This window comes from Scyliorhinus canicula, chromosome 3 (assembly GCF_902713615.1).
Source record: "Scyliorhinus canicula chromosome 3, sScyCan1.1, whole genome shotgun sequence".
Taxonomy (NCBI): domain Eukaryota; kingdom Metazoa; phylum Chordata; class Chondrichthyes; order Carcharhiniformes; family Scyliorhinidae; genus Scyliorhinus; species Scyliorhinus canicula.
Window position 1 is genome coordinate 242,970,490 of NC_052148.1, and position 17,007 is coordinate 242,987,496.

The 17,007-nt window shown below is 51.0% G+C and overlaps 1 protein-coding gene across 6 annotated transcripts in view; it reads left to right on the top strand.

Annotated features, from left to right (window-relative positions):
* The window catches only part of LOC119963413 (ETS-related transcription factor Elf-2-like), a 185,868-nt gene that overhangs the window by 112,471 nt on the left and 56,390 nt on the right, over window positions 1-17,007 (top strand). For all 6 annotated transcript variants that reach the window (XM_038792493.1, XM_038792495.1, XM_038792497.1 and 3 more), the window contains one exon: window positions 2,274-2,439. In XM_038792493.1, the coding sequence (XP_038648421.1) occupies window positions 2,274-2,439 (166 nt within the window). The remainder of the gene's footprint in view (window positions 1-2,273; window positions 2,440-17,007) is intronic.

A 17,007-nucleotide genomic window follows, 5' to 3' on the forward strand; every position in this document is an offset into this window, starting at 1 on the left:
GCCCTGCTCGGAATTGCCAATGTGTCAGACTTTTCACTGGGTATTCATTCTATATTGTACCCAGACAGTCAATGAAAACATATGATCAGCAAACATAAATGATGCATTTTCTGCTTTAATGTCCCAGTTCAACAAACAGAAGATAAATTCCAATGTGATTTTTGTTTTTGTTAAAGAAGTAATCTTATCTACAGAAAATAAACCTTGGCTGCTGTTATTTCTGATCCTGTTGGTCCAGCCTTAGTTTTCTGTTTATTTCTATAAATTGAATTTTGTTTAGTTTTACTATCTGTGTCATAACAAATTGGCATTTATGCAAGATTGCTGTACATTGGGCCTGTTTTTATTGGTAGTATTTGCTTCGTCAGAGTATACTGTGTGTACCAATGCTGACGGGTAACCCTCCTTGCTGACCTTTAACCCAGGACCATGAATGTTGTGCATTTTCTATTCCTTTATATTCCACTTTACTAAGTATGTAGTACATCAGCTAAGAATTAATTTTTTCTTTGTCAATTGAACATTGTGTGGATGCTTGATGTCCTTTTGATCTGCCATCCTTATCTGGTTTGTCCTCTGCGACTCCAGATCCACAGCAATGTTGTTTACTCTTAACTGCCCTCTGAAATGGCCCAACAAGCCACTCAGTTCAATGATGACGCAGTTGTACTTTGTACGAGCTGCAGGGTGCCTTCAAATGGGACCAATTTTTTGGTTTACTGAAATCTGAATTTTTGATACAATATATTCTGGCAGACCTTGTTCATGAATGTTTACGCAACATACACTGTGAACCTTCCATTGTACAAATAATTTGTTTTTGTTTGCACTGTGTCAGTGTTCATGATTTATATATTTGCTTTATTTATTTCTTTGGGATGTGTGCATTGCTGCTAAGGCCAGCATTTGTTGCCCATTCCTAATTGCCCTTGAATCGAATGGCTTGCTGGGCCATTTCAGAGGGCTGTTTAAGAGTCAGCCGTATTGCTGTGGGTCTGGTGTCACATGTAGACCAGACCAGGCAGACTTCCTTCTATAAAGGACATTGGTGAACTTGAGGTTGGCGTGGTCCCCATTTCTGAGACCATCTTCATATTCCAGATTTATGAACCGAGTTTAAATTCCACAAGCAGAGAATTAGTCGGGGCCTTTGAATTACTTGGCCTGTGTTATTGCCGCTGCGTTGTCATCACCGTTTATAAACTAAATAACTCCCTGGATGGCTCTGTTCAGGTTAACACAGCCTGGTGTTGTACTGAGCCACTTGGATGAGGAGATCTCTTGCAAAATGCCAATGTGTGCAATAATTGTTCTTTTTTCGAGAGCTCTTCTCATACCAGAGATGAGGATGTAGGCCCTGGTTTGACACCCTGCCACCAGCAAGCCAGTTATTTGTAGAAACATCTTGAGGTTATGAATGTGGTTATTTTCTCTCTAGGCTCCACCCCAGCAGCAGTCGCATGCAGGCAGGTGGCCTGCAGCTAGGCCTCTGCCGATCCTTGAGCAGACAGGCTCGGAAGGAAATGGTTGCCTTATCCAACATTGCTGTGGCTTGTTTGCACTTGGTAATTGGGGATCAGCACTGCACTCTCGTAGGGAGGTGAAAGGTCTGTCTCATTCTCAAGCAGTGGCACACACTGGAGATTTATAACCAGAACATCGGACCTAAAACGGTGGTTTAAAAACCATTTTTTTGAGATGCTGTGCCAATTACAAATATTTGTCACAGGACCTTTTGATTGTCAGGTTACAATTAGTTCTGAATTGTGTAGGAAACAGAATGTATTATAGATTTATGTAACATGTTCCGAAAGCCAAGTCCGAATTACCATGTCAATTTGGCCAAGTCAAGAATCTCCGGTGAACACATCATTTTGGTGACCTGAAAGTAAATGGGTTACACCAGAGTAAAAACAAAAGAAGTTTGGTGGTTCTGCTACTCCAACATGCTCCTAATCTTTCAGAGTGAGGGGGTGACTCTTGTCCTTTTCCTTTGGAACCCATTTCCGTGCCTTCTCTTGAAATGCTAACTCCTTTTGAGTTGCCTTTCCAGAGCTGCCAACAACTCCTTGGCTATCATGTGTCTGAGAAGTCTTTCCAGGTTATTCAGCTGGGGAGCACTGCATTCCTTGTTGCAATTCTGTCCAGTGACCGAGTGCAAACAACCCAATGTCGGTGTAATTTAAAAACAGAACGTTACTGTTGTGAGCCGCCTGTTGATATTTATGCATTTTTACAATTCCTCTCGTGTCTTGTGCTACTTTGCCCTGCAGGAGGCAGAGACGGGTACAGACTACCCTGCAGTGATCGTGGAGCCAGTTCCCAGTGCCAGGCTTGACCAGGTCTACGCAGCACAGATATTGGTCTATGGTGATGAAACTTACTTGATGCAAGATGTTGCAGAAGAGCAGGAGATTGAGACTGACTCTTCGGAAACAGGTAAGAGTTGTACGAATGGGGGGGGGGGGGGGGGGGGGATCTACTCACATTTTATCCTGAAATTCTGGTGATCCTGGAACACGGAGGGAAAGGAAATGAGTGAATATGCTTACATTTGCACAACTGTTATGTTTTAATGGTGAGATGCTTAAAAAAAAAACTTTAATAGTTAACCAATGTATCATTGCGCATTCAGCATGAGCTGATGATAAAATAATCTGAAACCTTCTGTGCAGGGTGCTGATCTTTAATAGCCTTAAATTATCTTTCTGAGATGTGTCTGCCTTCCTGTGTGTCAAAGAGACGAGAAACTGGAGGTAAGTGAATGGGTAGGTCACGGTGATTCCTCCCCCACATTGTTTTTTCTTTTTCAAATTCTTCCCCCCTTTCTTGACGGAAAACACCTGGCTTTTGCTATGGGATTTCGCAGAAGGATGCCGAGACCCGTGGGGGTTATTGAACATTTAGATTATCGAGAGTTGCTGCCCAGCTATGAATAGGCATCCTGCCACCTTCTGGAACATCAATATATTGTTTTCTTCTTCATTCTGATTTTCTCCTTTCCTACTTTCCGAAGCGCGCACTACCGTGGTTGTCTGTGTTGTGGTTTACTGAGCACCAGAATGGCCATTCTTCACAAGTGGGCTGCGTTTGTTGGCGATATTAAAAGCAAAATACCGGGAATGCAGGAAATCTGAAATAAAAGCAGGAAGTGCTGGAAAACCTCGGCTGGCCTGGCGCTACCTATGGCGAGAGAAACAGAGTTAACGTTGTGGGTCTAATACGACTCTGCTTCGGAAGTGAAGACAAATGTGATGGGCTCAATGCCGTCAGAAAAGTTGGGGGAGGATCAGATAGAACAAAACGGAAGGCCGGGGATAGGTTAGAGGACGGGAGAGATTAAATGACAAAGATCTCATGGAACAAAAGGCAAAAGGAGTGGTAATGGTTGTAGTAAAGGAGGGAAGCATTGGTCGAGAGTAAATGTTAGTAGCAGAATAAAGGACAGGTATGTGTGAATGCTGGTCAAACAGGTTGAGTGTCAACCTGAAAATCCTTTGAAATGTTGGTGGTAAGAGCGGGAAAGACTCCTGTTCAGCCACACTTAATGTGGAGTGGTGCCCCTCAAGCTACAAGCCCCTGGCGACAGACCAGCAACCTGTTCCGGGAACTACTAGCTATGGAAACAGATGAAAGTCTGCCTTATAGCCCAACTAGGTGCGGGAGATTGAGTGAGTAGGTGCAGGAGATTGAGTGAATGCAAAACATAAAAGCAAGATACAGGCCGGCATTTGGTCAAAAAATGAAACAATGGAGGACTGAGTTCATGGTCTGAAGTTGTTGAGTCCAGAAGGCTGCAAAGTACTGACTTGGAAGATGAGGTGCTGGTCCTCGTGGCTGAGTTGAGTTTCAGTGGAACATTGTAGCAGGCTGAGGACAGAAATGAGAGCATGAGCATGGTGGTGGATGAAAATGGCAGGCAACCAGAAGGCTGGGGGGTTATGCTTGCGGATTGAGTGGAGGTGTTCCGCAACGCAGTCACCCTGTTTCAGTTATGTTTCCCCAATGTAGAAGAGGCTGCATTGTGAACAGTGAATATATTACTAAATTGAAAGAAATCCAGGTAAATCGCTCATTAATCTGGAAGGGGTTTTGGGGCCTTGGACAATGAGGAGGGAGGAGGCAAAGGGGCAAGTGTTGCACCTCCAGCGATTGCATGGGAAGGGGATGAGGTGTTTGGGGTGATAGAGGAGACAAGAGGGTGTCACAGAGGGAATGGTCCCTTTGGAATATTGCTGTGGGAGGGGAGGGGAAATGGTGTTTGGTGGTGACATCGTACTGGTGGTGACATCGTACTGGAGGTGACATCGTACTGGAGGTGACATCGTACTGGAGGTGACATCGTACTGGAGGTGACATCGTACTGGAGGTGACATCGTACTGGAGGTGACATCGTACTGGAGGTGACATCGTACTGGAGGTGACATCGTACTGGAGGTGACATCGTACTGGAGGTGACATCGTACTGGAGGTGACATCGTACTGGAGGTGACATCGTACTGGAGGTGACATCGTACTGGAGGTGACATCGTACTGGTGGTGACATCGTACTGGAGGTGACATCGTACTGGAGGTGACATCGTACTGGAGGTGACATCGTACTGGAGGTGACATCGTACTGGAGGTGACATCGTACTGGAGGTGACATCGTACTGGAGGTGACATCGTACTGGAGGTGACATCGTACTGGAGGTGACATCGTACTGGAGGTGACATCGTACTGGAGGTGACATCGTACTGGAGGTGACATCGTACTGGAGGTGACATCGTACTGGAGGTGACATCGTACTGGAGGTGACATCGTACTGGAGGTGACATCGTACTGGAGGTGACATCGTACTGGAGGTGACATCGTACTGGAGGTGACGCAAATGACAGCGATGGTCTTCTGAATATAGAGGGTGGTGGAGTGGAAAGTGAAGACAAGGGGATCCTCATTGTGGTTCTGGGAGGGAGGGGGAAGAGGTGAGGGCAGAAGTGTGGGAAATGGGTTGAACACCATTGAGGGCCATGTGTCAACCACATTGCTGGGTAATCCTCATTTGAGGAAAAAGGAAGAGATGTCTGAAGCGCCATTGTGCAAAGTAGCATCATCAAAACGGATGTGCTGGAGAAACTGGGAGAATGGAATGGAACCTTTGGAAGCAAGGTATGAGGAGGTATAGTTTTTGTTTTATTCATTCAAGGGATGTAGGCTTCGCTGGCTTGGCAAACATTTATTGCCCTTGAGAATGTGATCTGCCTTCTTGAATTGCTGCAGTCCATGTGATGTAGGTACACCCACAGAGCTGTTAGAGAGGGAGTCCCAGGATTTTGACCCAGTGACGGTGAAGGAACGGTGATCCAAGTCAGGATGGTGAGTGGCTGGAGGGGAACTTCCTGGTTGTTCCCTTCTGAATGGTCGTTGTCGTATTTGGAAAATGCTGTCTAAGGAGCCGTGGTTAGTTTCTGCAGTGCAACTTATAGATAGTACACACTGAATGTTTGGAATCACGTGGGGTGCTTTGTCCTCAACCGTATCAAGCTTCCAAAGTATTCTTGGGACTGCACTCATTCAGGCAAGGGGAGCGTGTTTGATCACACTTCTGACTTGCGCCGTTAGATGTTGGACAGACTCTAGGGAGTTGGGAGGTGAGTCACTCACCATTAGATTCCTAGCCTCTGACCCGCTCTTGTAGCCACAATATTTATATGACTGGTCCAGTTAAGCTGCTGGTCAATGTAACACCCAAGATGTTGATAATGAGGGATTCAGCAATGGTAATACCATTGAATGTCAAGGCATGATGGGAACATTCACTCTTGTTGGAGATAGCCATTGTTGGCACTTGTGAACCCCAGCCTGGATATTGTCTAGACCTTGCTGCATTTGGAGTAGCCATGTGTGGTGCTGAACATGGTGGGGTAGATGTGAGAGTCAGCGGAATATTAGAAAATAGCTTATCACCAGAAATGGAGACCGAAATCAAGGTAAGGGAAGTGACATGGGTTTTGTGAAGGTGAGAGAAGGGTGGAAATTGGAAGCAAAATTGATTATTTTTTCCAGTTTCGGATGAGAGGGGGTGGGGATGGCCATGTAGGGCCATAAGCAAACATTTTATTTGGACAAAGTGAAGACAAGTTAAAGGAGAAATTGTTCAGTGAGAGAACAAGCTCAGCTAAGTGGAGGAGAGTGGCGGGTGATGGGGAAGCTTTGGGCCTCTGTTCAAGGAAGTTGGAATGGACTGCCTGCTGTGATAGTGGAGTCGGACACTTTACGAACTTTCAAGCGGTTATTGGATAGGCACATGGAGCACAACAGAATGACAGGGAGGGGGATAGCTTGATCTTGGTTTCGGACAACGCTTGGCACAACATCGAGGGCCGAAGGGCCTGTTCTATGAAACGAGTCCTCGGATATTCCGAGTGGGGCATGGAGGGGCAGAGGGATTGTATGTTCGAGTGACGAGGTGCCAGTCATTTCATGGCAGGAAACTGGAATTTGCTGAAATGACGATGGACATCAGCAGAATCACGATTGCAGGACAGAAGAGACTGAACAAGGGGAGAACAAATAAAGCCAAGATAGGAAGAAATAAGTTGAGTTGGGCCGGGACAGGGTGAAAGGATGAGTTGACCGGGACAGTGCTGTTTGTGGATGTTGGTAAGGAGGTGGAAGTGGGCTGTTGGGGACTGTGAGGTGGAAAGCTGTGGAAGATGAGGTCAGTTACACGCCGAGAAACAACGGCTTGATGTTCGGTGTTGGGGGTCACAGTCCAGGGGGAGGTAGAAAGAAGTATCTGAGAGTGGACGCTCAGCTTCTCCAAGGTAAAGCTTGGTATGCCAGACAGCTGTAGCAGCACCTTCTCAGCAGATTGAGAATGCCAGGGTTGCGCCTGAAAGAATGGAGTGCAGCAAGTTTAGAGGGAGACTGATTAGAGTGGCTGAGAAGGGCATAGAAATTCAAGGTGGCCAACGTCACGCCAATAGTTCTCAATGAAAAGATCAAGAATGACTACGAGGCCAGAGAGGAAGGAAGGTGGAGGATGAATACTGGCGGCGGGTGAAAGGATCTGCTGGTCTTGGAGAGGTCCCCCTGCCTAAAGGAAGCACGGAGGATAAAATGACAAGGAAATACCTGGTTTAAAATTCTGCACTTTAGAGTGAACCACTGGATCAGCCTTGTGATCATTGTGGATTGTTTTACAGTGTGGCAACATTGAGCCTTAAACTCCTTTAATAGCTTTGTACTGCTCAGACTCCCCAGTGTGTACTCTACTTACAGTAAGTCCTCATTTAATGTTTAACTTTAATGCCACCAAGTTAATTGGGGTCCTTAATCTCATTGCGTTGTGACATTTGTTTTAACGTCGTTTCCCTTGAGACCCGATTGGCACCATTTTTGGAGCGGCCTCTCCCCTCCTTGCTTCCCAAGTTGCAGCCTTTTGCCACTCCCTGACCCACCCTCTGCCTGAGGCCTCACTCTCTGACTCACCTTCTTGCCACGTCCCTCGCCTGGACCTGCTTTCCTGTTTGAAGCTCCAGATCTGATCCAAAGTCAGAGCTCTGATGTTGTGGAAGTGTAAGTGTACAGCTGTGGCTGCTACATTCCATGTTCTTTTTTAAAAAATGCTCCTTTCTGTGAGGACTCAGAAGAAGATTAGTGAGGCAGGAATATTTAAAAAATAGACATAGTTTGGAGCAGCCCCCGCTCAGTACTTCTACATCATCGAGACTTCCACAATACTGGAGCTCTTTTTAATTTTAAAAAAAAAAAAAAAATTTTTTAAATTGAAGTACCCAATTATTTTTTTCGAACCCGGGTCTTTGGTGCCGTAAGGCAGCAGTGCTAACCATTGCGCCACCGTGCTGCCCTTACACTGGAGCTCTGTCTTTTGGAGTGGATCTTCACATACAGACGCATGTCCAGGAGAGAGGGTGGGCCAAGGAGTGGGAGGTTTGGCCGGAGGGTGGGTTGGGGAGAGCAGAGGCCATAACTCGGGGAGTGAGGAGGGTAGAGACCGTTGAGGTTAGGAGTGGGGCGGGTCCACATGTAGTGGAGGCAGAACATCTCCAGAGACTGGGAGAGTCAGGGAGTAGTAGGTTCAGGAACAGGATCCATGACGAGCAGGAGGTGCTGTAAGTAGAAAGTCATATTTTTATTTTATATTTTTAAACCTATTTTAAAAGCTATTTTATTTAACAATGTATGAATTTAGCAATGTAGAATATTTCAGGTTTAGAGGGTATCATGTTTTAATATTTGTTTTTTCGGACCAGGAAGGTCAATGTTTCACTTGAAGTTGTGATTTTCAGGAACGCAACTATAACTTCGAAGTGAGGGCTCACTGTACGTGAATTGGTTGCAAGCTGCTAAGATAACTAATGAAATATGACATTTTCCACTGAACACAACCTGGGAGTTGCCTGATTTATCTTCACTATAAATTGGGTTCATTACAACACTTGGGTAAATGAAAGTATGTGTATCCCAAATAAAGTGCAATGTCTACAACATTTTAGTGCAACATTGGCAATTTTAGGAGTAAAGAGGGAGATGTTTATCCATTCCCACTTTATTGGACACCCTTCCAATTTTGATTTATGCCAAATATGTTACAATATATATTTTTGTTTTCTTTGGGTATTATGAGTACTAATTGTATTAAGCAAAAGAACTGCATATATTGCAGCCAGTTACAACATTACTTCAGAAAGTACTGAAAATACTCAGCAGGTCTGGCAGCATCTGTGGAGAGAGAAACAGAGTTAACCTTCCGACTCCAATATGACTCTTCAGCCTTGGAAACCAGAAACTAAGGCAGGAGCTCAGAAATGACAGAAGGAGGCAGCACAGTGGCATAGTGGTTAGCATTGCTGCCTACGGCGCTGAGGACCAGGGTTCGAATCCCGGCCCTGGGTCACTGTCCGTGTGGAGTTTGCACTTTCTCCCCGTGTCTGCGTGGGTTTCACCCCCTCAACCCAAAGATGTGCAGGCTAGGTAGATTGGCCACTCTAAATTGCCCCTTAGTTGGAAAAAATAATTGGGTATTCTAAATTTATTAAAAAAAAGAAATGACAGAAGGGTTCGGACAAAATATGTGGGAGGACAGAACCACGGTAGAAGAAATTTAATGTAGATTAATGTAAATAATGTGCAGGTATAGGTGAACAATAGGTGACACACCCAATAAATGATGTTGAATAAACTCGGAATAATATTCAAAGAGACTCGGATGTCTTAATAGACTTGACATGTGCAATCAATGCAGAGCAGCTCTCAACAAGCTAACAAAACATTGGACTATATAACCAAACCATAAATAAGAGAGATCGTGTTCAAACTGTACAATGCTGCTGGTCAGACCACACCTTGAGCACTGTTTTCAGTTCTGGTTACTAAGGCACGAGGGAGACATTCAGGCATGCAGAGACTTTGTAAATAGTAGCCATTGGGCTGATCCCTCGTGTTAAAGTCTGTATTATAAAGAAAGACATATAATTGAATATGTAAACAAATGGCTGTCAACTGGTGTGTTTTGTGTCTGTCTCCCCCCCCCGCCTCTCTCCCCCCCCGCCTCTCTCCCCCCCCGCCTCTCTCCCCCCCGCCTCTCTCCCCCCCGCCTCTCTCCCCCCCGCCTCTCTCCCCCCCGCCTCTCTCCCCCCCGCCTCTCTCCCCCCGCCTCTCTCCCCCCCCCCTCTCTCCCCCCCGTCTCTCTCCCCCCCGCCTCTCTCCCCCCCGCCTCTCTCCCCCCCGCCTCTCTCCCCCCCGCCTCTCTCCCCCCCGCCTCTCTCCCCCCCGCCTCTCTCCCCCCCGCCTCTCTCCCCCCCGCCTCTCTCCCCCCCGCCTCTCTCCCCCCCGCCTCTCTCCCCCCCGCCTCTCTCCCCCCCGCCTCTCTCCCCCCCGCCTCTCTCCCCCCGCCTCTCTCCCCCCCGCCTCTCTCCCCCCCGCCTCTCTCCCCCCCCGCCTCTCTCCCCCCCCGCCTCTCTCCCCCCCGCCTCTCTCCCCCCCCGCCTCTCTCCCCCCGCCTCTCTCCCCCCGCCTCTCTCCCCCCCGCCTCTCTCCCCCCCGCCTCTCTCCCCCCCCGCCTCTCTCCCCCCCGCCTCTCTCCCCCCCGCCTCTCTCCCCCCCGCCTCTCTCCCCCCCGCCTCTCTCCCCCCCCGCCTCGCTCTCCCCCCCGCCTCTCCCCCCCCGCCTCTCTCCCCCGCCTCTCTCCCCCCCGCCTCTCTCCCCCCGCCTCTCTCCCCCCGCCTCTCTCCCCCCCGCCTCTCTCCCCGCCCCGCCTCTCTCCCCCCCCGCCTCTCTCCTCCCCCCCGCCTCTCTCCCCCCCAGCCTCTCTCCCCCTCTCGCTTCCTCCCCCCGCCTCTCTCCCCCCCCCTCTCTCCCCCCCCGCCTCTCTCCCCCCCGCCTCTCTCCCCCCTCTCCCCCGCCTCTCTCCCCCCCGCTCTCTCCCCCCCGCTCTCTCCCCCCCGCCTCTCTCCCCCCCGCCTCTCCCCCCGCCTCTCTCCCCCCCCGCCTCTCTCCCCCCGCCTCTCTCCCCCCCCCGCCTCTCTCTCCCCCCCGCTCTCTCGCCCCCCCGCCTCTCTCTCCCCCCCGCCTCTCTCGCTTCCTCCCCCCGCCTCTCTCGCTTCCTCCCCCCGCCTCTCTCCCCCCGCCTCTCTCCCCCCCGCCTCTCGCCCCCCCCGCCTCTCTCCCCCCCGCCTCTCTCCCCCCCGCCTCTCTCCCCCCGCCTCTCTCCCCCCCGCCTCTCTCCCCCCCGCCTCTCTCCCCCCCGCCTCCTCCCCCGCCTCTCTCCCCCCCGCCTCTCTCCCCCCCCTCTCTCCCCCCGCCTCTCGCCCCCCCCCTCTCTCACCCCCCGCCTCTCTCCCCCCCGCCTCTCTCCCCCACCGCCTCTCTCCCCCCCCCGCCTCTCTCCCCCCCTCTCTCCCCCCCCGCCTCTCTCCCCCCCCGCCTTCTCCCCCCCGCCTCTCTCCCCCCCCGCCTCTCTCCCCCCCGCCTCGCTCCCCCCCCCGCCTCTCTCCCCCCCCCGCCTCTCTCCCCCCCCGCCTCTCTCCCCCCCGCCTCTCTCCCCCCCGCCTCTCTCCCCCCGCCTCTCTCCCCCCCGCCTCTCTCCCCCCCCGCCTCTCTCCCCCCCGCCTCGCTCCCCCCCTCTCTCCCCCCCGCCTCTCTCCCCCCCGCCTCTCTCCCCCCCCCCGCCTCTCTCCCCCCCCGCCTCTCTCCCCCCCGCCTCTCTCCCCCCTCTCTCCCCCATCCTCTCTCCCCCCCGCCTCTCTCCCCTCCCCCCCGCCTCTCTCCCCCCCCGCCTCTCTCCCCCCCGCCTCTCTCCCCCCCGCCTCTCTCCCCCCCCCGCCTCTCTCCCCCCCGCCTCTCTCCCCCCCCGCCTCTCTCCCCCCCCCCCCCCGCCTCTCTCCCCCCCGCCTCTCTCCCCCCCCGCCTCTCTCCCCCCGCCGCCTCTCCCCCCCCGCCTCTCTCCCCCCCGCCTCTCTCCCCCCCCGCCTCTCTCCCCCCCCGCCTCTCCTCCCCCCCGCCTCTCTCCCCCCCGCCTCTCTCCCCCCCGCCTCTCTCCCCCCCGCCTCTCTCCCCCCCCGCCTCTCTCCCCCCGCTCTCTCCCCCCGCCTCTCTCCCCCCCGCCTCTCTCCCCCCCGCCTCTCTCGCTTCCTCCCCCCCCGCCTCTCTCCCCCCGCCTCTCTCCCCCCCGCCTCTCTCCCCCCCCCGCCTCTCGCCCCCCCCGCCTCTCTCCCCCCCCCCTCTCTCCCCCCCGCCTCTCTCCCCCCCGCCTCTCTCCTCCCCCCCGCCTCTCTCCCCCCCGCCTCTCTCCCCCCCGCCTCTTTACCCCCCGCCTCCTCCCCCCGCCTCCTCCCCCCCGCCTCTCTCCCCCCCCTCCTCTCTCCCCCCCGCCTCTCTTCCCCCCCGCCTCTCTCCCCCCCGCCTCTCTCCCGCCCCCCGCCTCTGCTCCCCCCCGCCTCTCTCCCCCCCCGCCTCTCTCCCCCCCGCCTCTCTCCCCCCCGCCTCTCTCCCCCCCGCCTCTCTCCCCCCGCCTCTCCCCCCCCGCCTCTCTCCCCCCCGCCTCTCTCCCCCCCCGCCTCTCTCCCCCCCGCCTCTCTCCCCCCCGCCGCTCTCCCCCCCGCCTCTCTCCCCCCCGCCTCTCTCCCCCCCGCCTCTGCCCCCCCCCCTCTTCCCCCCCGCCTCTCTCCCCCCCGCCTCTCCCCCCCCGCCTCTCTCCCCCCCCGCCTCTCTCCCCCCCGCCTCTCTCCCCCCCCCTCTCTCCCTCTCTCCCCCCCGCCTCTCTCCCCCCCCCCGCCTCTCCTCCCCCCCGCCTCTCTCCCCCCCGCCTCTCTCCCCCCCCCGCCTCTCTCCCCCCCGCTCTCCCCCCCCCGCCTCTCTCCCCCCCCGCCTCTCTCCCCCCCCCGCTCTCTCCCCCCCCGCCTCTCTCCCCCCCGCCTCTCTCCTCTCTCCCCCCCCCCCCTCCTCTCCCCCCCCCGCCTCTCTCCCCCCGCCTCTCTCCCCCCCCCCGCCTCTCTCCCCCCCGCCTCTCTCCCCCCCGCCTCTCTCCCCCCCCCCTCTCTCCCCCCGCCTCTCTCCCCCCCCCGCTCTCTCTCCCCCCTCCTCTCTCTCCCCCCCGCCTCTCTCTCTCTCTCTCTCCCCCCCCCCCCCGCCTCTCTCTCTCTCTCTCTCCCCCCCCCTCTCTCTCCCCCCCCCCCTCCCCCTCTCCTCTTCTCTCCTCCCCCCCCCTCTCTCTCTCTCCCTCCCCCCCCCCTCTCCCCCCCTCCCCCCCCCTCCCTCCCTCCTCTCCTCCCCCCCCCCCTCCCTCTCCTCCCCTCCCTCTCCTCTCCTCCCCCCCCCCCCTCCTCCCTCTCCCCCCCCCTCACCTCTCTCTCTCTCTCTCTCCTCCCCCGCCTCCTCTCTCTCCCCCCCCCGCCTCTCTCTCTCTCTCTCTCTCCCCCCCGCCTCTCTCTCTCTCTCTCTGCCTGTAATATATATTCTATATTATTTATATATTATATATATTTATATAGCTATCGAGATATATAAAAAAAACCTGATACATTTGACTCTAACTGCGGAAATATTCAGAATAAAAAGAGCTACTGCAGGAAAGATGGACTGAGCCTCAACCAAGAAAAACAATGATCTTGTTAGGAATGTTGAGCAGCTATTGGGAATCATTATGAGATCTATGGTGGAGTTGGGGTAGATTACTGAATATGAAACTAAACTTATCATAGGGTAGAATGTAACCAACAGGCAAGGTGCACACTTTCAGAAGACATTCATGGACTAAAGATGAGAAAGCAGTCCAAGAAAGAAGGCAAAACTCCAATAAATATCTGAATGTTAGAAGTATTAAAAATAAGATGATTGAAGTAGAGATTGTTGTGGTAATAAGGAACTAGAATATGTGGTTGGATTATCAACAATGTGCCTGATTGTACGCAATAGAATCCCTACAGTGCAGAAGGAGGCCATTCGGCCCATCGAGTGTGCACCGACCATTTGAAAGCACCCTGCACAGACCCAATCCCCCCCCTTTCCCTGTAACCCCACCTAACCTTTGAAACCTTGAGGACAATTTACTATGGCCAATCCGCCTAGCCTGCACACTGGGAGGAAACCGGAGCACCTGGAGGAAACCCACACAGATATGGAGAGAATGTGCAAACTCCACACAGTCACCTGAGGCCAGAATTCAAACCCAGGTCCCTGGCGCTGAGGCAGCAGTGCTAACCACAGTGCCACCATGAGGGTATATTGTGGATAGAAAAGGAGGAAGTGGTAACCCTGTTTGAAACTGGAAGGTGGAAAACTAGACCATGAACTATTCTAGTTAGAAATTGCTAATGTATAAAAAATTGAATACAGGCTATACTGCAGATGATTGTCAGCATGAAAATGTTAGGAAGGGTTGATGAGAACTGGAGAGTTATTTTAATGGGTAATTTCAAATAAATATAAGTGGTTAAGAGTCTGTTTGATGAGTGTAATGCATTATTGCTTTATTCCTTATGTCAGGAAAATCACAAAAGGTAATGCACACCTCCATATGCGTCGGCTGATGTACAAGAAAGTGCAAGTTGTGACATCGACAGGAGGGCAGTAACCACAAAATAATGTGGGTTTCAGAAATACCAAAAATTAAAGAGTACGGTGTGTGCGTATTTCTAAAGCTCACATCTTTTGAATGCTGTATGTAATGCTGGTCACCAAAACGCAAGGGCCCAAGAGTTGGAGGCAGTGGACGAGGCGGGTCTAAAAGGCGCGAGTTATAAGAAAAGATTTTAAGGAAGCTTGTGAAAGGTGACTTTTTATACAGATACTTGAAATAGCAAACTGGATGGAAAAGGTAAATCTGGAGAAGTACTTTAAACTAAGTTCTGAGAACAGACATGGGGAAATGTTTCAAAATCTGTCGGACTAAAAAAAAAACTTTGGCTTTGCTTGCAAACACAGGTATGGTAGTTAGTTCGCAGCCAAGATCATGTATCACCTAAGTTTTTTTTTGCCAGTTAATGTTGCTTACCAAAAGATAGAATTCTTCCTGTTCTGCATCCCAGTGACTATGTCCTGACTCTGTTTTGGAGTAAAGTCATTCATTAATTTAGAATTGATTTATGCCCCAGAATATAATTCTAAGGTGATCTTTTTCTACAGCTACTATTCCTGCTAGTGGAATGTTACTTTTTGACATGGCAAGCAAGCACCCATTGTCACTCAAAGAAAGAGGGAGACTGTGAATGTTGTGGTTGTAATGTAATGGTGAATTAGAAGAAGTACTTAACAACTGAATAATAGGGAAACTAGTGTAGTGTCATAATACCACAGCGGAAAAGGAGTTTCCTTAATTGATAGCAAAGGAAGTCTTTGTCAATCTTGTGTGTGATATATCGCTTACACTCAACCCTACCCGTGGTTTTGCTGCTAATCTTTTTATGGACATGGAAGTGTTTTCAGATGTGATCTGACCACAAACCTAGCAAGGGCGACCGAGTAATTTGGTAATAACAATTTAAATAAAACCCGTGGTGAATTTGTTTAATCGATTTGGTGAATGGAGTTGTAATCATTGAATTTACAGTGCAGAAGGAGGCCATTTGGCCCATCGAGTCACCACCGGCTCTTTGAAAGAGCACCCTACCCCAGCCCACACCTCCATCCTATCCCCATAACCCAGTAACCCCACCCAACACTAAGGGCAATTTTGGACACCAAAGGGCAATTTAGCATGGCCAATCCACCTAACCTGCACATCTTTGGACTGTGGAAGGAAACCGGAGCACCCAGAGGAAACCCACGCACACACACGGAGAACGTGCAGACGCTGCACAGTGACCCAAGCCGGGAATCGAACCTGGGACCCTGGAGCTGTGAAGCAATTATGCTAACCACTGTGCTACCGTGCTGCCCATAATGTATTTAGTTTGGTGGGTGATTTCATTCTGCATTTGCCCTTCATGTAATTATGTAATATTTTACATAGCACAATTTGTCATTAATTAAAACTTTAATAACTGTCTGAAAATCTTTTTCCACTTACTGCTGAAGAAAGCCCCCCAACATTTTGCTAATTAAATGTACAGATGGGTTGGAATGACATAGCATTTACAGTGCAGAAGGAGGCCATTCAGCCCATCAATTCTGCACCAACCCTTGGAAAGAACACTCCACACCTCCACCCTATCCCAGTAACCCCATCTCACCTTTTTGGAGACTAAGGGCAATTTAGCGTGGCCTATCCACCTAACCCGCACACCTTTGGACTGGGGGAGGAAACTGGTGCACCCGGAGGAAACCCACGCAGACACAGGAAGAACGTGCAGACTCTGCACAGACAGCGAGTGACCCAAGCCGAGAATCAAACCTGGGACCCTGAAACTGTGAAGCAGCTGTGCTAACCACTATGCTACCATGCTGCCCCACCAGCTCTTGCTGATAAATTTGAGTGTTCCATATTACTAATTGAGAAGTTTTTATATACTCTATGTTGCCATCAGTGGTTGTTTTCGATGCTGAAGTTTTAATGTTAATTTGAACTTGAAAGCAAAGTCACGGAAACTTGACATATGGTGTTTTGATGTATTGTGTGCTTAAGAGATTGCATACATTTTCATACCCTTGAGTTAACAAAAACAGTTGAGAATTTGAACTTCCCCCAGGACTTGTGTATACATGAAGTGATTATATTTGGTGAGATTGTGTATCCTTTTATTCAGCAATATTTCCCTATGTTGTAATACCTAATTGTGCAGTAAAATTATCAAAATAGCCGCCATCAAACCGCAATGGTGCAAAATATTGAGTTTACTTTTCAGAAACTGTTTGTTAGAATGCTGGGTGATTTCATTCTGTATTTGCCCTTCATGCAATATCGCTGAAGACAAAATGTGTGAAAAATGTTATTCAGTCAGTTCAGCTTTTAACCTTGTCTTAATAAGTCCTCCAGAATATAGCACCATGAGGGATCTCCTTAACTTGCATGGTCATCCATGATGAGTGGCATGCATTTGCTTTTCTTTTCTCTCTGGGAATAACAAATCTACACCGGGAAGGTCCTGGTGACTTTGGAAACCAAACGACCAAAGATTGAGCAAGTATAACGTTGGCCCAAACTCAAAATTAATTCACAATGCAATTTCCTTTTTTCTCACCCCAACATGCACGAGTTTAATTTTTTAAGAAACTTAACAGGTCTACGGTTTTACCATGGCCAGAAGCGTAGCCACGAGTACCTGGAGCCAAACCTGAATGTATAGAAGGAGTGGGATGACTGGTAGGAGGGACAGTTCAGAAAAAGTAGCCAAAAGGTCAGCATGTTACAAGAAATCGGAAATAATAATATTATAATCTTTATTGTCACAAGTAGGCTTACATTAACACTGCAATGAAATTACTGTGAAAAGCTACATTCCGGCGCCTGTTCGGGTACACAAAGGGAGAATTCGGAATGTCCAAATTACCTAACAGCATGTCTTTTGGGACTTGCGGAAGGAAACCAGAGCACCCGGAGGAAACCCTCGCAGACACGGGTAGAA